This window comes from Portunus trituberculatus, chromosome 28 (assembly GCF_017591435.1).
Source record: "Portunus trituberculatus isolate SZX2019 chromosome 28, ASM1759143v1, whole genome shotgun sequence".
NCBI classification, from domain to species: Eukaryota; Metazoa; Arthropoda; class Malacostraca; order Decapoda; family Portunidae; genus Portunus; species Portunus trituberculatus.
In genome coordinates this window covers 1,747,025-1,767,269 of record NC_059282.1, presented here as the reverse complement: position 1 = coordinate 1,767,269, position 20,245 = coordinate 1,747,025, and the positions used below count along the sequence as shown (strand labels likewise).

The 20,245-nt window shown below is 40.4% G+C and overlaps 2 protein-coding genes across 9 annotated transcripts in view; one reads left to right on the top strand and one right to left on the bottom strand.

The window, feature by feature from the left end:
• Nucleotides 1-16,159, top strand: part of LOC123510001 (heparan sulfate 2-O-sulfotransferase pipe-like) — a 24,281-nt gene extending 8,122 nt beyond the window's left edge. For all 3 annotated transcript variants that reach the window (XM_045264673.1, XM_045264674.1, XM_045264672.1), the window contains 8 exons: nt 9,697-9,833; nt 10,596-10,687; nt 12,153-12,341; nt 12,624-12,703; nt 12,974-13,130; nt 13,602-13,717; nt 13,941-14,095; nt 14,283-16,159. In XM_045264673.1, the coding sequence (XP_045120608.1) occupies nt 9,697-9,833; nt 10,596-10,687; nt 12,153-12,341; nt 12,624-12,703; nt 12,974-13,130; nt 13,602-13,717; nt 13,941-14,095; nt 14,283-14,464 (1,108 nt within the window). In that variant the 3' untranslated portion in view covers nt 14,465-16,159. The remainder of the gene's footprint in view (nt 1-9,696; nt 9,834-10,595; nt 10,688-12,152; nt 12,342-12,623; nt 12,704-12,973; nt 13,131-13,601; nt 13,718-13,940; nt 14,096-14,282) is intronic.
• LOC123510000 (N-acetylglucosamine-6-phosphate deacetylase-like) overlaps nt 16,094-20,245 on the bottom strand; it is a 7,628-nt gene continuing 3,476 nt past the window's right edge. For all 6 annotated transcript variants that reach the window (XM_045264671.1, XM_045264666.1, XM_045264665.1 and 3 more), the window contains exons 3-9: nt 19,842-19,981; nt 19,580-19,711; nt 18,880-19,009; nt 18,619-18,707; nt 18,170-18,308; nt 17,636-17,812; nt 16,094-17,402 (exon numbers count right to left, since the gene is read on the bottom strand). In XM_045264671.1, coding sequence (XP_045120606.1) covers nt 17,164-17,402; nt 17,636-17,812; nt 18,170-18,308; nt 18,619-18,707; nt 18,880-19,009; nt 19,580-19,711; nt 19,842-19,981 — 1,046 coding nt within the window. In that variant the 3' untranslated portion in view covers nt 16,094-17,163. The remainder of the gene's footprint in view (nt 17,403-17,635; nt 17,813-18,169; nt 18,309-18,618; nt 18,708-18,879; nt 19,010-19,579; nt 19,712-19,841; nt 19,982-20,245) is intronic.

The following is a 20,245-nucleotide window of genomic DNA, read 5'->3' as shown; positions in this document are numbered from 1 at the left end:
AGAAAAAAAAAGGATGTGAGGTGCAGGAACTAAATGTAATAAAAGAATAAGAAATAAATAAGAAAAATGAGGATGTGAGGTGCAGGCGAGTGTGGTACTGGTGACTGGAGTGACCGCTGGTGTACAACGGTGAGGCTGTCTTACTCCGTGCGATGTGGTGGTGGTGGTGGTGGTGGTGGTTGGGTGTGATTGCCTCTTATTTGGGGACTTGCATTGAATTGGTTTACCTATTAGTGTAGTTTATCTTTTAGTCAGACATCTATTTTAATTTTGTTTATTATTATTATTGTTGTCTTATACTTTTTCTTGTAACACGTTGATTAGAACCTTTTTTTTTCTATTTGCAACAACAGCGACAAGTAAACACCCAGGTCAAAGAGGAATAAATCACCATACATCACCATTCCTTTCCTCTCCGTTATGGCGGCTGAGCGGGACGGGGCGGGGTTAGGCGGGGCGGGCAAGGTCATGGCTGCCTCCCCACGTGGTTGCCGGGTCGTGCAGATCTGCCTCGGTTCGCTCCAGTGTGTGTCAGCAGGTCCGTGGTGGCATTGACCCGTGGAGGAAGCAGTAACAGAGGCTGGGAGCATCTTGAACCACGCTGCCGCTATTGTTAACCCCTTCAGTACCAGGACTCATTTTTACCTTGAGATGTGTGTACAATTAGACCATTTTATTTACACTAAGAATGGTTTATGGAGGTCGGAGGATTAATGGCCACAGTCTTCATTATTTTAATCCCAACTAAAGTATATGAAGCTGTATGAAATCACAATATAGTAAGCAGAATGAATATTGAAACACGTCATGGTATTCAAGGGGTTAAGCCTTTCAGCACAGTAAACACTCGAGAAACTTCACTGAATCGTTTAGTATCAGTTGATGTTATGTTGCATGACTGACATAATGGTAGCGAGACGGAAGTATTAATGGTTGAGTGACTTAAACTATCATCATCATTAAGAGTTCCATTTCTCTTTTTTCCCTGCACGTTCTATTATATAATGCTGCTACCACCATCATCATTAGCGTATCTTCATTCTTTTCCACACACCATTATCTTCATCAGTAGCATTAGATAGCATTGTCTTCACTCAAAACAATCGTCTTTTCTCTTTGCTCCTTTATTTTTTATTTCCTCTTTTATTTTCCTTCTTTCCCTCCTGTCTTATTGTCTAAAAAAAGGTACATCTATCTATGTCTGTATACCTACCTATCTCTATATCTATCATTACCTACCTTCCTATCTATCTATCTTCTTTCTTTCTTCCTTCCTTCCTCCTTTTTACACGTTCCATGCTTCCAAAATCACCAAGATACCCTCCCGTTCTCTTATATAGCCTGTAGTAGCGTGGTGACTGGATTACTGATGAACTGGGTAGGTTAAGCACGGGTCTTCGGTGAGGCGAGCAACACGGATGAGGGAGAGGTTAGTGAACCGAGTGAGGAGCAGTGCACTCCCTTGCATGACTCCTCTCGTTATGGATACGGCGTGGTACGGAAGGAAGTAGTAGTGGTAGAAGGAGAAGGAGGAGGAGGAGGAGGAGGAAAAGGAAGAAGAGTGAAGAGAAAATGGAGTAATAGTTAGAGGAGGAAGAGGAGATTGAGTATGTTCTTTTGTCTTCTTCGGTACTCGGTAGGCCAGGAGAAGGTGGGGGGGGAGGGAAGAATCCTTAAGAAATCCGTAAAATAACACGTTGTAATGTAATACTCTCTCAAACATTTCGATCTTTTACCTCAGGCAATCAGTTCCCTCGTAAGACAACATTAAACCACTATTCCCAACCCTAAGACGTGCCTGGAGAAACCATCAGATCCTTATTAACTAGCTATACATTCTGACCTACATAACTTAACGATGAAAACTACTGAAAAGAAAGAAAGTAGAGGAAAAAACTTGGGCCACATTCCATAGGCGTGAGAAATATTGCCATATCCTGAGAGCCTGACATTTTGGTTTTAATTGAAGTGTTTTGCTTTTTAATGATTCCGGTCAAGCATGTAATAATGTAGTATGTAAAGATAGACTACAATGTGCTGTTAACTTTCAGAAGTCTCGTGTATAGGATAGGAGAAAGGCAACAAAATGGAAAGTTATCAGTAAATCTTTAAGCTAGCGTTGCTGACATAACGATAAATGTCATGACGTCTTGCATTTGGACGTGAATAAGTACTGCGTGTATGGAGGAACTGGAATGCGCTGTGATATACAAGAAGTGGTAAGGAGAAAGAAAGGAAAGGGGAGCGGTGTAAGGCAACAGTCTTTGGGTTCTAACGGTACATAGCACCGCCGCCCCTCCAGCTCTTGGGACCGCTAACCGCGCTGCCTTCGCGTCACCAGCCCAGCCAGCCAGCCAGCCACCAAAGCCGCGGTTCGGGATGACACGACACACTCATTCATTAGCCTACTCATCACTCACTCACGTACTCACTCACGCACTTAGATGTTATTGACTTTCTGGTGTTAGGTGATCTGATGCCATAATCCATCTCTCTCTCTCTCTCTCTCTCTCTCTCTCTCTCTCTCTCTCTCTCTCACTTGACATAATTTTCATGGTTTTCTCCTTATCTTCGCATTTCCATTCTTTGTTTTCACATTAGCAGCGTGAATTATTTTTTTTCACCTGTAACTTTTCACCTGCGCTATAGAAATAAATACTAACTTTCTCGTAGGAATCTAGAAAAAAAAGGAGCATTTTGATTTTGTGTTATGGTCAACGTACTCTGTAGACACACCCACACCCACATCCCTGGAACATTATAGCGTTGCATAACTCAGGAATCATATCGCCGCGGTGTGTTTATGTTAGTCAGGTGTCAGGTGGTCATTTCAAGACGCCCCCCCCTCACAGTACACAAGGGACGATTATCCCTGTGTATATGAAATGCTTGTTTACTCCAACCTAAGCCTCACTGTTAAAATCATTGCAGCTTGAACTCTTGTCAGCCTTTATTATTGACCATCCTTCTGTCTTCTCTGTCCTTTATTCTTGGAAAAAAAAAAAAAAGCTTCCGTATCGCATCTACACTCCACTAAGCAGTGGTCCTCAACCTTTTTCACTCTATTACCTCCCTTCATGAATTCTTAACAAACGTGTGGCTCTCCTTCATTTATCTCCCATCCCACCTGACATTGCGCAAACAATTATAATTTCATACACATACACGTACACAGGCATACGTAACAATATTTTGTAATTTTTTTATTTTCACCAAATTAATCAGTTAAAAGAACATTTTCTTCTGCCCTGACAGTTATGCAATTTTTTTATTCAGATTTCCAAAACTAATCAGAAATGTATGATTTGCAACAGTTTGCCTTCAGCAGCCCTCTAAATTCTTGTCGTGGAAGTGAAAAGCAAGGACTATATAATTTATCTAGTTGAAGTTACACTGGTTTTTAAGGATATTCTTATGGCTCTAGTCAATCTAGTGAGATGAAACAACATTTCTATACGTTATTAGAAACCCTTTAAAGAAGCTGTTTAACCATATATGTGGCCTTTGAAAACAGACGTGGTGAGAGAGCAGCAGGTGTGGTTATGTTGGGGTTGCATTTCTTAGGCTGCAATACCAAGGTCGTTGTCCCTGCTAAGTTCTCCCCTATGGTGTGTGACGCTGCCGGGTGCGTGATTAATTGTGGAAGTCTCCGAGTCATGTGCCGTTGGTATGTGTGTATGTGTGTGTGTGTGTGTGTGTATGTGTGTGTGTCTAATTCACCTCGGTCGTCTGCTGGTCATCCAGCCAGTCTTCCCCATTACGGAGCGAGCTCAGAGCTCATGGACCGATCTTCGGGTAGGACTGAGACCACAACACATTTCACACACCGGGAAAGCGAGGCCACAACCCCTCGAGTTACATCCCGTACCTATTTACTGCTAGGTGAACAGGGGCCACACATTAAGAAGCTTGCCCATTTGCCTCGCCGCCTTCGGTATTCAAACCCGGACCCTCTCGAGTGTGAGTCGAGCGTGCTAACCACTACACTACGTGTGTGTGTGTGTGTGTGTGTGTGTGTGTGTGTGTGTGTGTGTGTGTGTGTGTGTGTGTGTGTGTGTGTGTGTGTGTGTGTGTGTGTAGTGGAGCGGAAGAAACATTTTAGCCGCTTCTGTGAAATGTAAAGATGTTGAATGGACGGATGGATACAGGCAGATGGATGGATGCACTGCCTAATCTAGTGTGCTTAGTAAATAATGATGATTCGTAATGATGGTGATAGTGTTTGCATACCGTCACTTCCGGTACCAATAACGAAAGATAATTATCATCACGGCGTCACTTCTCAGACCAAGAACATGCCAAATCGTGCGAGGCTAGGTGGGTTACGTTAGATTGGGTAGTACAGTTTTCTTGAGTTCAATTCGATATTCCTCATCAGAGTCAGACATGGGGAACACACTAACACACTAACTGCTTCTGGCTCCGCTCCAATACATGACCCTCTTGCTTTGAGTGAAAGACATTCAACACACAAAGCAACGCAGACACACCCGCTGATAATAAAGGTTAAAGGTACAGCAAGAAATATATGACATGTTACTGAATTTGGGTTCTAAAAATAAAAAAAGGAGTATAGAATAGGACTGAAAATACTGATAAAACCACAAGAAAAAAGTAATATAACAGTGCTACTCATTTCACACCAGTAGGAACAAAAAACAACTTGAAACCCCAAAATCCGTTGTCCCGATAAGAAATACACGCTACTTTTCATCGTAGACTAGAAGTAACACAAATAACAAAAAATAATAATGATACACCCTTACCCCCTCCCATACCGGTAAAAAGAACCAAAACACCACCTTTAAAACCCTCCAAAAAAAAAAAAAAACTTTACCGTGTGAGGGAAACATAATTGTCAGGTTAGCGTGGAAGTTTGCTCTCATAAACGTCAAACCACTGTAATTTCTCTCAGCCCCGTGTACTCCTGTAGGAAAATAGCCGTAATAAAGTGTCACTGGCCGCATTTAAATCTGCTGTGAGTGACGGCGGCGGTGGTGGCAGTGGTGCTGTTGGTGGTGGTGGTGGTCGCCCTTCATCTTGACGTTCACGCGAGGAAGGAAAAGAAAACGGTTTTATGTTTAGAGAGGAAGAGGAGCAGGATGAGTTGACGCATTGAAAGAAAGGGAAGAATGTACGGCATGTGTGTGTGTGTGTGTGTGTGTGTGTGTGTGTGTGTGTGTGTGTGTGTGTGTGTGTGTGTGTGTGTGCGTGCGTGCGTGTTTTGTGTGACCCAGAGACGAAGTACTTGGCAATCTTAGGGTGTGTGTGAGCGTGTCCTCTCTCTCTCTCTCTCTCTCTCTCTCTCTCTCTCTGTTTCAACACCATCACCTTCGTCCTCATTCCTCTGCCGTGTGTGTGTGTGTGTGTGTGTGTGTGTAGTACCATGTCCCGTTCGGGTTGGCAGCGTGCACACACACACACACACACACACACACACACACACACACACACACACACAGACAGACCTTTTCTACTTCAAGCATCATCTAATGGAGGTTCCTGGAGCTTTCAAGGGTATTTTTGTTTGTTTTTAGAATTCTAATGATAGTTTTGACAAAGATTCTCCATCATTTATATTAAAAAAATCGTGTAAACTTTGAAAAGTAAAGTATTGCTGATGAGAGACCAAAGTATTTTAATTGATATAACTCAGCCTGACGTTAAAGACAGGTGTTGATAACTATTTAGATACAACAATTTAGTAAGACTGTTTAGGGTTTGTAACGTAATTTTTAATCAGCAAAATACTTAAAGTTACTGAAGACTATTTTTTCTGTACAATTTAGCTCACCTGAATTCATTTAAGAAGGAGATTTCAAGACATTTATTGCACTCTTTTGGCTAACTGTCTTTACCCTGATCGAGGACTGGCATCTCAGTGGGCCTTTATGTTTAATCGTTTGTGTTGCCCTTGGCCAGTTTTCCTCTCAAACATGAAAAAAAAGAGTTAAAATTACAGTGTTTGTAGTTCGGAGCTCTGTGATTTGAGGGACGTGACTGTGGTGGTGGTGGTGGTGGTGGTGGTGGGAAAAGCACCGTCCCATAGATGCGTGCGTGACAGAAGCAACCAGAACGAATTGAAGACGGACGGGCGGGGTAAAAAAAAAAGAAAGAAAAAAAGAAAAGAAAAAAAAACTCGTGTGATGGGAAACTTAAATGATGGTTAGCACTAATTACTCCCCCTCACCTGAACTTGTGACACTTCAGAAGGTATTTGTTGATCTCACCAGCGTAACACAGAAAGATCAGACAACAGACACTCTCTCTCTCTCTCTCTCTCTCTCTCTCTCTCTCTCTCTCTCTCTCTCTCTCTCTACAGTGTTAAGTAGTATAAGTAGCAGAAAGAGGGAATAACGGAGTGGTAGTAGTAGTAGTCGTCGTAGTCGTAATAGTAGTAGCAGCAGCAGCAGTAGCAGTAACAGCAGCAGCAGCAGCAAGATCACAGGTAACAAAGCCCCATCCTAACCTCACAGATCATTGGGAAACATGTGGATGACAGACACACACACACACACACACACACACACACATGTCCTTCACCAGGCTTTGCTCCACTTGGTAAGTTGACTGGCCCTGGCTCATCATTGTGTCCAGCGGCAAGCTCAACATAAACCGTCATGTCCGGCTTTCTGAAGGGGCGTTGATCTATTGGTGTGCTTGGCGTGTTTGGCGTGCATCCCCCTCGCCCGCTCCCCTGCTGCTGCTGCTGCTGATGTTATTTGCCCGCGTGCTTATGTGACTGTGAGTGATAATACGGGCGTTTGTGTTTGGGAAAGGTGCACGCCTGTAGTTTTTGTCCTGCGTTCGTCGTCCATAGTCCAGTGGTTCCCAACGTTTTTGCACTCGCGACCGCTTATCCAAAAGCTTGAAACCTACGCGATCCTCCTACTATCAACAGCTTGGTTTGTACTTTATTTTTGTGAAGGAGAAAGAAAAGGTGCCTTAAAATAATATATTATATAATTATTTATTGCAAACTAAATTGATGAAATCTTAACTCCCAAAAAGAAGATAATTATTCTTGTATTATTATCAACATTCATAGTTTTCCACAGCTATCAAGCCTAAAAAAATAATTCAGTATTTCCGTAATTATTTATTCACAAACTAAATCACAGCACTGATCAAACCTGACGCTGTGTTTTTCCTGCATTAAAGCAAAATCAATATAGATGTACGAACACAAAAAACTCTAACTGACGAGTTCAAATCAACATTATCCCAAGTAACTTCTAGCACGTTTGCGACCCCCTGCTAAGGCTTCGCGACCCCCCAGGGGGATCGTGACCCACCGGTTGGGAACCCCCTGCTCTATGCCTAAGCTGAAATAGGAAGTGAAGTGGTTTTAAGGTTGTTTTGTATTTTGTTTGTTTAGTTATTATTTTTCACCATCCATTATCACTTCTGTTAGGCTTCCATTTTTTTTTTTCTTTCTATTTTTCCTCAGTAAATAAAGAAAGGAAAGTGATTTGGTTTCTCGCTTGTTTTGCATAATTTTCTTTAACTTGATGAAGAAAAATAAGGTTTACTCCTCTACTTTTATTTTAGTTTGTCCTCTACGCAAACTTACAAAAAGGAAGTAATGTGATTCTACGCTTGTTTATTTTTTCTTTTTTTTATCAATCGTGTTCTACTTTACTGGGAAAAAATCAGGTTTACTTCTTTCTTTCTTTATTTATTTATTAGTTTGTCCTCTACGCAAACTGAAGAAAGAGAGAAGTGATGTGATTTTACGTTTTTTTTCTCTCTCTGTTTTACTCATCTATCATTTTCTTTAACTTGATGGGAAGAAAATAGTAAAGTTTGCCCCTCTACCTTTCTTTAGTTGTCTTTTACGCAAACTTGAAAGAAAAAGGAAGTGATGTGATTCTACCCTTGTATTGCATTTTACTTTTTTTCAGCTGATGCTAGATAAAAAAAAAAGTTTACGCCTGCATTTTTCCGGCGTGTTTGTCCTCTACTGGAGCTGAAAAAAAAAAAAGCAGGAAGTGCCGCGGTTTTACGCTTGTGTGTTTAGCCATTTATTTATTCATTTTTAACTTTTTCTTCAACTGATCGTAGGAAAAAAAATTAGGTTCACGCCTCGTTGTTTGTTCGTGTTTACCCTCCACTCAAGGTAAAAAGACAGGAAATGATGTGGTTCACGCCTGTGTATTCTCCCATTTATCATTCACTCATCACTATTAATTTCTTTTTGCAACTGATGCTGTGGAAAAGTCAGGTCTTTGTGTTTGCTTTCTTGTATTTTTTTTTTTTTCCTTGCGTGACACGGGAAAGTTTGAAAGTAAGGTATGAGGCGTGGCTTGTGCTTTGATGCCGTTAGCGGTGGACATGTGGTCAGATACGTATCTCCAAATAGTTGTGTTTATCCACCACCGTGGCTCGCAGTGTAAACAAGAAGCTGTATTTTTTTTTTTTTTATTATTATTATTATTATTACTCATTTTTATTTATCTCTATTTTTTTCTTTATTTATTTCTATTTATCTATTTATTTATTTTATTTTATTTATTTATGTATTCTTTTTTATCTATTTGTTTATTTTGTGTGTACAGTTACCTTCGAAGCGGAGCGGCAAGGGCAACAAAAAAGACCTTCTTAGGTGCCGGCCCCATATAAAGAGTAGAAAGCGTCAGCCAAAAGCAAAGGATAAGTGTCTTCAATCCTTGCTCTTGGAAGAGTTCAAGTCATAGGAAGGTGGAAGTACAGACGCAGGCAGGGAGTCCCAAAGTTTACCAGAGAAAGAGATGAATGATTGAGAGTACTGGTTAACTCTTGAATTAGAGAAGTAGACGGAAATAGCGTGAGAGAAAGAAGGGTCTTGTGCAGCGAGGCTGTGGAGGGAGAGGAGGCATGCAGTTAGCAAGATCAGAAGAACAGTAGCGGTAGAAGATGGCAAAATATGCAACATTGCGGCAATGAGAAAGACACTGAAGACAGTCAGTTAGAGGAGAATTGATAAGACGAAAAAGTTTTAATTCCACCCTGTCTACAAAGAGCTGTATGAGTAGGGCTCTTAACCCCTTCAGTAACATGACGCGTTTCCATATGCATTCTGTTTGCTATTTGATGATTTTATACAGCTTCAGAAACTGATGTGGAGGATTAAAATAGCGAAGACTGTGGCCATTAAACTTCTGACCTTCATAGGCACTTCTTAATGTCAATAAAATGGTCTAATGGTACACAATTCTCAAGGTGAAAATGTGTCCCAGTACTGAAGGGGTTAAACATGACCTGAACTCATTTAAGAGAGATGTTTCAAGACATTTATCTCATTCTTTTGGTTAATTCTCAGACCTGATCGGGGACTGGCGTCTAAGTGTGCCTTTTATTTAATAGTTTTTGTTGACTTTGTCCAGATTTCCCTTCTTATACAGAAAACAAATGCGCGTATTGAAACCGTTGGTGGTGGGAAATGTAACTCTCCATGTCTTTACCTGCATGGCCAAGGAACTCCGCCAGACAATTAACAGATTGTGTTTGCTTTGTACACTTCTCCTTTCTTCTCCTTCCAGGTAAGAGTTTTCTCAGTTGTACGTATTTATACCGTTAGTGGTCGGAAATGTAACTCCTCAAGTCTGTCTGACCAGGGATCTCCGCCAGGCAATTAAGAGAACCGTGTTTGCTTTGTACAGAGTGTCACTTCCCCCTTCCTTTGTGTGCTGAGAGGCTGGTGTTTGGTCTTTGCAGGGTGAGTGAGTTGCTGGCAGTGGTGAGCCTCACGTCCACCTGTATGCTGTTCCTGCACACCAGTCACCTGCAGAGCCAGCTGGCCACCTACACCAACCAGCTCGACGCTTCCGGCCCCGCCAGCACCTTCACCAATGGTCAGTCTTGGCCCTGGGCTTAACTGTTCCTCGAGGCACAGGAGATGAAATCTGATGCTGCTTAACAATGAACAAAACAGTAAATTGATTATTATCTACTGACAAGAGTGAAGATGACACTAATTCTGATGTTTATATCTACGATAACAGGAAAAGGAAAAGGAAATGTGTTAATTAAAGAATGAAAGTAACAATAAACCAAATGCAAAAATCATAACTATATTGTTGTTGTTGTTGTTGTTATTATTATTATTATTAGTAGTAGTAGTAGTATTAGTAGTAGTAGTAGTAGTATTGTTATTATTATTAATATTATTATTATTATTATTATTATTATTATTATTATTATTATTATTATTATTATTATTATTATTATTATCATTATCATCATCATTATTACTATTATTAATGTTATTATTATTATAATCATCATCGTCATCATCATCTTCATCATCATTCAAAATTCTTTAAAATGGAAAGAAATAAAACCAAAGAATATAAATAATAATCCTTCAAACTGTTCCATAACTTTAAAAATCCATGAAAAACGTCCACCATCAACTTTAAGAACAATAACGTATAAAGAAATGCATGCAAGAACCTCACACTCATACAACCATGATCTCAAACCCTCACACCTTATGTCTGTAGCTCATCGTTAAAATAATGCACATCGCTAGATTGTTTTTGTGTTACAATTGTGGTGGTGCAGTGGTGCCCTTGGTGTGTCCTACTGTACGGTGTCCCATCCCTCATTCCCAGGGGCGCTGGAGGGCGTCGCGAACCACATCAAGGGAGGCAGCCAGCAGAAATCCGGCTCCTGCAAGAATTACGATTGGGAACAGTTTAGGCATGTGAGTGTCATTGAGAGAGAGAGAGAGAGAGAGAGAGAGAGAGAGAGAGAGAGAGAGAGAGAGAGAGAGAGAGAGAGAGAGAGATTGTTATTTCAGTTATTCATTCACTTATTTAACAAGATTATCACACTCGTAATACACTCTCCAATTTTTCAACGCTAAACCATAATATTTCCTTTACATTTAGGGGTCTGTTCTCATCCTTTTGAAAGAGCAAAGAACATGATCTAAATAATGGCTTCTTATTCAGATAATGGCAGTTTCAAATAATCATCTTCACGACTATGAAAACTGTTCTTTAGAGAGATGAGAGTTTCAATTGTTTAACACTTTTCAAACCACTTCACATCAGCCCTTTCGAAAGAGCAGAGTTTTCAGTCTTCTTCACGCCTTTCTGAACATTTCTTATGAAAGAGTATAGATTCCAGTCCTTTTAATGCGTTTGCAGTCAGTCCTTTCGAGAGATTTGGTTTCCACGTGTCCTCAAAGTCTTTACATACCGTCCTGATGAGAGAGCGAAGAATTTCAAACACACACACACACACACGCACACACACACACACTAAAGAACAAAAAGAACAGTGGCGTAGTGGATAAGGTGGTGAACGTGGGATCGGGCAGACGTCCACGAGTAGGTTCGAATCCCACCGCGTATACTACCTTGAAACTTTGTCCTTTGTGGAGTGGTTTAAAGTTACCTACATGTCTCAGTAGCCTCACTTGTGCCGCTCCCTGAAAAATGTGCTGCCCTGGGCATTCGCCCCCCCCCCCACTATCACTACGGCTCTAGGCGTGGCAGAAAAGAGAATGTGAAGGAGTTTGCCACTTTGTACATATCCATTGATGATGGATATATATATATATATATATATATATATATATATATATATATATATATATATATATATATATATATATATATATATATATATATATATATATAATTCATTAATTAATTAATTTATTTATTTATTTAATCTATTTTTTTTATTTTATATATTATTATTATTATCATTATTATTACTATTATTATTATCATTATTATTATTATTATTATCATTGTATATATATTTTTTCAAAATATGTACATTGTTTGAGACCACTCTCCGTATACCTTGGTTGTGCCAAATCATGCAGAACAATATGATTCCGAACCATAAGAAGATCGTTGTGCATTCTTTTGGACAAACAACACTCGTCCTGACGTCCGTGGAACACTGAAGGAAAGCGGTGTTGAATTTTTTCTTATTTATTTATCATTTTTCATTTCACGGAACGGAGAATGAACTTACGCGAGAAGTCAAAATACGATATTGCTGCACTGGGTACCTATGTATGAATGCGTCAATCGAATGAAAAGAAACTTTTTTTTTTTCCCACTGAATCTGAAGCACTGAGCGGACACGGAATCGATTCGGCACTGATTCGTGCGAATGGCCCTAAATCCCCTCCCTCCTCCCTGCAGCTTGAGCCACTCAGCCTCAACAACACGGTACACCACAAGAAGATGACGCTCGTGTTCAACCGCGTGCCCAAGGTCGGCAGCCAGAGTACCATGGAGCTGCTGCGCACCCTCTCCTACAAGAACGGCTTCACCTTCCACAAGGACCGCCCGCAGAAGGTGGAGAATATCAAGCTGACGGAGAGAGAGCAGGTCAGAGATGAGGTGTTGAGGAAAGATATACAATTCAGTACATGTGTCTATAAGTAAGATAGATGAGAGAGAGATTCACGTTGTTATGAAGTAGATCAGATAGATAAGGGAGATATAATGTATTTAGCGTATGGAGTGTATCTAACTTTAGATTTTGAGGATGTTATAAAGACCACAGCATCTGTAATCGCAGGAGCAGGAGGAGGGAAATAACTACTATAATTTCTTTATGTGTGATTCATGAAATGTGGTTTATGGTAATTTGAATGCGTGTGCTTACAGAAGCGACTGGTGCAGCTGGTGGACGTGTTCAGACCGCCCTCCGTCTACGTGAAGCATGTGTGCTACATCAACTTCACCACGTGAGTCTCGCACTGCCACACCGCTGTGCCACGCCTTGTCGTAATCGTAGCGTGTATCTTGTGCCGTTATTCCTCCTGATTTTCTTATATTTTTTGTGAATATAATATAAAGACTGAGTGTAGTAAAAGTAATAATGGTAGTAGTAGTAGTAGTAGTAGTAGTAGTAGTAGTAGTAGTAGTAATAGTAGTAGTAGTAATAATACTGTAATACTACCAATCCCAAATCTTCAAAATGAGCTCCTCTCCACCCGTGTCTCCCATTGGCGTAGGTTTAACATTACGCAGCCCATCTACATCAACATGGTGAGGGACCCAGTGGAGCGCGTCATCTCCTGGTACTACTACGTGAGGGCGCCTTGGTACTTCGTGGAGCGCAAGCAGGCGTTCCCTGAGCTACCCCTGCCCTCCCCAGCCTGGCTCAGGAAGGTGCGAGCCTGCCTGGATTGTGAAACGTTCTGAACTACATCTCTTAGAAATTATTATTCCAGTTTGCATGTGTGTTTATCTTTGGCAATACCTTAATAATGTTTGCTAAACTACCATTAGAATCATGACAGCATTCTTGTATTCTTCTTAGGCTTGTCAAAATTACTTGAGAAAAATATCACATATCACGTGACAACGATCTCAAAATCCTAATTGTTGTACATCAATGCTTATCAAAATTAGCTTGTTGAAATTAAATAGATGTTTGAGATGAGCTCCCTGAGTTCGAGATGTTATAACATTTCAATGTATGGAATTTTTTTTTATAATATTCACTCATGGTATATTCATGTAACTTAGTATTTCCACAGATGGTTAGATGAATTCTTAACCCCATTATATCGAACCCATTATATCACTAGACTTAAGAGTTAGACAGTGCATTAGTCACAGCATGCTCTCCACACACAGGACTACGAGACGTGTGTGCGTACTGGTGACCGGGAGTGCCAGTACCGGGAAGGAGACGAACGACCAGACTTTGCACAGCTGACAGAGTTTTTCTGTGGCCAGGACAAGAAGTGCACGTAGGTGTCTGTCCTGTGTGTTGTGACTTCATGGCCAGTGCTGGAAGTCTTTACTTTGTATTTCCCCTGTGTTTTCAATCTAGTAATGATGATTTCAGATTATGTTGCTGTTCCCTTGTAATTCCTTTTAATTATTGAAACTTCCATTGGAGTTGATGATACATAACTTTTTAGATTTTGTATTTAACTGTACCTATTGTGTTATCATATCCTTTTCTTACAGGGGCTTCAATACAGATTATGCACTGCAGAAGGCCAAGGAGAATGTGGAGAGGAATTATGCAGTGGTTGGAGTGTTGGAGGACCTCAATACAACCCTCACTGTGCTGGAACATTATGTCCCTAGGTTCTTCAAGGGTGCAAAAGACCATTACTGGAGTGAGTATGACTTATTACATGCTAAGGTATAAAGAGTACCATACTTATTAAAAGTCAGCAGATCATGTTATAAAGATAATTCCATTCCTGCTACTTAACTTTTTTGGAATGCATAACTTTGTGGTAAAGAAACATTTACAATATTATATGTAGTACATATACATATTCAGTGATGTGTTAATTTCAGATGAAGTCCAGAAGTTCTCCAAGGTGAACCGCAACATTTACAAACCTCAGGTGCCTCAGGAAGTGAAGGAGATTGTGAGGAAAAACTTCACAAGGGAGATGGAGTTTTATGAGTTCTGCAGAAGACGTCTTTACATGCAATATGCAGCACTGAAGCTCCCCCAGCAGGAGGACAATTGCTGATGATAAATACTGTGATAGAGAGTGAGCTTGTAGTGACTTGTTTGTACATGAGACCTTTCAGCCTAACAGGAATCAATGACTCTTCTTGCCTGGTAGGCAAGTTCAGGGTTCACTCCTAAAGATGTACAACTGAGAGTTTAGAAAAGTTCTTGTATTTGTTTGAGATTGGTTAGTCTTTGGTTCCCAAGAAGGGGAACTATGCCAGAAACATCTGTGTTACTAGATGGAGGCAGATGTAGAGGTTGTGAGATGATACAGTGTAATGTCTTGTCTTCCTAAAGAAAGTATGCCTTGCCCTCAGGTTTTGCTTCACTGTCAGGTAATGAGAGAGAGAGACCCAACAAATTAATCTTAGGAAAGGACAATACCGCACATTCACAATGTTGTGCTTGGAGTCTTCCAGCCAAAACTGGTGATGGTGAGTGATTGGAGTGGCTACTCTCAAATCACAAAGCTTCCTGATTAATTTGTGGTGGATTCTCATGTATGGGAGCCATGTGTTGAGTACTGGCTGTGGCACCAGTGAACCTCTGATTTGTTGTGTCACAGGTCCCAGGCCCAGACCTGTCCTGATTCAAGTGTGAGGGCTGACAAAAGAATGCATGGCACCTTTCTTTTTGTTTAACATTTATTATCAACAATTTTTTTTGTGTGTGTAATCATTCCATTATATATATAAGGTATATTTCTCATATTGTATGTAGGACTGTATATATATGTATGTAGTTATTTATGGTTATCCAGTGTAACACAATACCTGTGAGACTTGAGAGATTGTGTACAGTATGTTACCAAGAGTACTGTTGTGAGTGTGGTGATGAAACACTTTGTGTGGGTGTGGGTGGTCATCTCTCAGCAGCACAGCAGTGCCTTATGATACACTGCATCCTGTCACTGAGCCTCAGCAGGCTGAGGTTCAGTCTTTCCATACAAACACGTTGCTTGCTTCACGGCAGGCCTGGAAGCCTCCTGTGATGTGTTGGAGCAAACATTCCCTGTGTGAGTGTGAGAAGCACCACAAGTGTCTTTGGGAGAAACATTTTTTGTGCTGCTTCATTTCATTTGGTTAGAGGAACATATCTGCTCTAAATTTCTTGCTGTTGCACTTTCATGACATATATTTTGCCTACATACTTAATTTTCATTTCTAAAGTTTCACATGAAGATGAATGTTTTCATTTATCAGTCATACATTGGAGAGATATCTTCATATTATTGTTGCATTTTGTGATATTTCTTATGCACTTCATACACTTGTATATTATTTATTGAGTTGTCACACATCATTCACCTTTCACTTTTCTGTTGTCAGTGTCACTATGTTGGACTTCACTGCATTCTTACCACTGTGAATCATTTGCTTTATGTGTTGCACAGTTTATGAACATTTCAAATGGTATTGCTTAAATGATAACTTGGAAATTGAAAGTTTACAATTATTCAATGTAGTTACTTTCTCAACAAACAAATTGAAAGTGTGGGACCATTGCCATCCCAGACTTAAGAAATCACTGTGGCAACACTGGTGAAGTCCAGCACATTGAATGCTCTGTTAGTACTTCACCAGGATAACTTATGCTAGTGTCTGCTTCTGGGATTCTGTGATAGATCTGCAAGAAAACAACTATCTTCAAAATATCAATCTTTATATAAATTTTTAATAAACTTTCTCAAAACAAGAACATGCATTCACAACAAGGTTTTGTCTTTCATGATACAAGTATCCAGAACAGTATACAGTATATGGGAATGAGAAGCATGACAGAGAGCATTGCATACTTTGTACTAATACCCTGGTACATATAGGTAGTAACATCCTGCTGAATTGATGGTTGTACAAGAGACAGCTTTGCTTGTCTCCTTACACCAAAGGAACACAAAAGATCACAAACATGCTGCTGTTTTCTTTTTGGTTTGCATGGTTTCATTATAGAGAACACCTAAGCCTCCAGAACATAGCAGTACTGTACATAAGTATGTGTATTATATCATAGCCTTATGTTTATGATTAGTACCCAGGCACTGGACAGTAAAAGATTTGTGGTGTTAATTATTTGATGGAGAGAAAAACAAAATTTATAATTAAGGCTGGCATGTCTAATAGAGCCAAAGAAATGTAATATGGTATTGTGCTGGTGGAATGTGGCACCCTAAGGTGACTTGTTCACCTAAAAGAATCGGTGTAGGATGAGGATCATCAAGACAAAGAAAGACAGACACTCCACTCCATTCAGTCTCCAGGACACACCCAGAGTCTTCAGGAGTTTGGTTAGTCTGGAGGCTGTGATTTATATATATAGATTTCATGACAAAATTTATCCTGGAGTCTGGAATTTATACAAAAAATTTCATGACAAAATTAAAGTGTGTTTTTGCAATCTGGATTGCAATGTTAGGTTCATGTTGGGATATTCATTATCTAGCTGGGAAGCAATAACTTCTATAAGTTGTGGGGCCAAATTTGTGACCTTTGCTGTCTACCTCACATGTGATTCTGATTGGCTAATCTTTAAGCCTATGAACCAGCAGTGTTTTAAAGTTCTTAATTTCTTTCTCCATAATATCAAGAAATATAATAGAATATCAACAAGCACTCTGGTGAGTAACAACAAAGCAAAGCTTCCTTTCAGAAATTTAAATTATAGGCAGATATGCAGTAACTTAGATAAAAGCAAGCAAAGTATAATACATGATATACTTTATTTATGAGAAAATTTTTTCCCTGAAGGATCTCTATAAGAAATAGAAGGAGCCTCAGGGGCAGCATATACACACTGGCCACTGATGAATGTGTTGAGTACCTTCAGAGGACCCTTGTCAGACAGCAGCAAGAAGTCTGCATCTGAGCCAAAGTCCAGTGTGCCCTTGAGGTGGTCCACACCCATCACCTGAGCTGGGTGCAGAGTGGCCGCCTCGATGGCCTCCACCACCGTCACACCTGCAGGATGGCTTCACTTAGTATTTTTTACATGCTACAGAGCAGATGAATAAATACAAGAAAAGAAAAGGCTGAAAACAGAAGTGAACGATGGATGAAGAAAAACAACAATATGTAGATACATGTATAGGAACAAACAAATGTAATTACAGAGAAGAAAGGTGAAGATATCAAGGAGACACAGAACAATCTATGAGCATCCTCCCCATCCACATATCAGGCAGCACACCCACCAGCTCCCTTGATGAAGCGCCGAACACAGTTGTCCATGGTGACAATTGCGCCGGCCAAGGTGTCGGTGCCCACCAGCTGTGCTTTTTGACCCTTCACCAGCACCTCCATCTGTCCTATGTAGTGGTGTCCCTCACCCAGGCCCATTGCAGCCATTGCATCTGTCACCAGCACCACACCTGAGAGCAAACCACACCAGTGCTTACATGATGAGTAGACACTAAACATCATTCTGAATGATGTACACAGAAGCAACTTGTCCTGGATGCTACTTCATTTACATGCAAGAATTTAAAACTTACTGAACCTCTCTACATACATTTATGTAAACATGATACACCAATAAAGTATCACAGCTGCAGCAAGGATACCTTATGTATACTGTTAATGTGTTAGTTGCAATTATTGAAACGAAAGATCTTATTCTCTCCTATAGATATTGTCTTTGGCTGCTCATCAGTGCCTCAATTGATATGTAGACTGTGACTGAACAAACACAGGATGAAGAGATCTTGGCACTGCAGCAAGACTTATACCTTTAGGGTGGGTACGGTGGGCAATTCTGAGAGCAGCAGGGTGAGTGTGTATGCCATCAGCTATGATTCCATAATGGACAGGCCGGTTGATGTGCTGGCTGGTCAAGAGTCCCACAAGTCCTGGGTCACGGTGGTGGAACTGTGGAGGAAATGTAACAGATGGCTCTGCAGCATTGATGGAATGCTGAGGAGGGGTGTGTGACTAATGCAACAGTCAAATGAATGAAATATACTGCACACTCACACACACAAAAAAAGTCTGATGTACATTCTTTCATGTTGCTTTAGTAATGTAGAAGTAACATATAACCAGGAATAAGAGACAGGAAGTTAAAGTGAAGATTAATCAAAGCTCATGAACAGATAAAAAAAAGTTAAGCTTAGTTACAGAGAACATTAAAAAAAGTGAGTTTGATGGGAGTCTAGTGAGCATGTCTACCTGTACTCACTGGCAGCATGGCATTGAACAGGTGGGTGATGAACGAGGCACCTTTGTTGACAGCTGCCTCACCATCCTCCAGGTTGCCATTGGAGTGACCTAAGTACAAGGAGGAAGAAACTTTGTTAATCTGAGACTATGACCCAAAGTACAGAACATGAATAACTGATGCTTAATGCCATAACAACAGTTCAACAATGCTATAATACCTTACTGATGTCAATGAAAATATGTGTGTGATGCTGGCAATACAGAGGACAAAGGAACTCACCCACAGAGACCTTTATTCCTTTGGCTGTCAGGTGATGTATGACTTCCAGCGCTCCAGGCAGCTCTGGGGCGATGGTGATCAGTCCCACATTGTCCAGGTTACCATATATGTCGTATACTTTGTTGACTCCCTGTGGGTCACATGAAGGGATAACAGTCTTGTGTTAAGTGATAAAATAGGAATTATGGTAGTCAACAATTATAATTCACTGTACACAACTTCAAGTACACACTTTATGAACAGTAAACATCTTTAAATGGTTAAGAAATCCAAAGTTATGTGTATTTTTCCATTCTACCATGGTCTTCACACATTCATTCATCTCTACTTGCTGGTGTGGACATGACATAGAGTAAAGAAAAACAAAGAGACCACTTGATAACATCATAGGAGCACTTGAGTTGTAGTCAGACTAGTCACAAGCCAAGTACCCTTCTGTATTAATTTCCAATGTACACTTTCCTTTCATTCCTGAGCCTTCTTATCTGTTGATGGTTTCATTACAAAACCTGATGGATGACACATTCTTAGCATGTCACAGGAATGAAGATTGATGAAAAAAAATCCATAGCAGAGTGAGAGCAGTGTTATATATGACATCTGACCAAGATTACTTTGTCTATCCCATCAACATTCTTTCATCATCCAACCATGTTTGGACTAGTACTGATTCTAGTCCACATCCTCCTGCCCTGCTCACCTCAATCTTCTGGATGAACTCAGGGGGATGGGCCCCCTTCTTCTCTGGGCTGATGAAGGGCCCCTCAAGGTGGATTCCCAGGATGCCTGCCCCTTCCTTGCCTCCAGGGGTTCTCTTCAGCTTTGGCAACACCTGTACATACAGTCTTCTTTATACTTACTACCTATATTGCTGGACATAGTTGGAAGGATGAATATACAGAGGGAAAAAAGCTCATGTGCTACCAGAGAGAGAGAGAGAGATCAAGGCCAAGTCTGCTTACCTCATGATAAACAGAGGTGGGAGAAGTGACTATAGTGGGACAGAACGATGTCACCCCTGTCGCCAGAATACCCTTGGCCACTGTGGACATGCCTTCCTCCAGCTTGTCTAAGTCTGAGGAGAAGTCATACCCATATCCTCCTGTGGATGTAAGGACAAAATGAAATGAAAATGATGTTGCTTAAAATGTTATATTGGTAGGTTCTTCTAAGTTCTGCTTGAAATAGTGCTATAATACTGCCGATGCATATATTACAGTATAACTCATTACCTATAATATTCTTATACAAAGGTGGTCTCAATTTACATTCTATTACTGTCTGGTTGAACTGAGGAAGGGAATCAATCATGACAATGAAAGGAATTATCAAACCATGATTGCTATCAAGAGTATGTCTTTTAGGT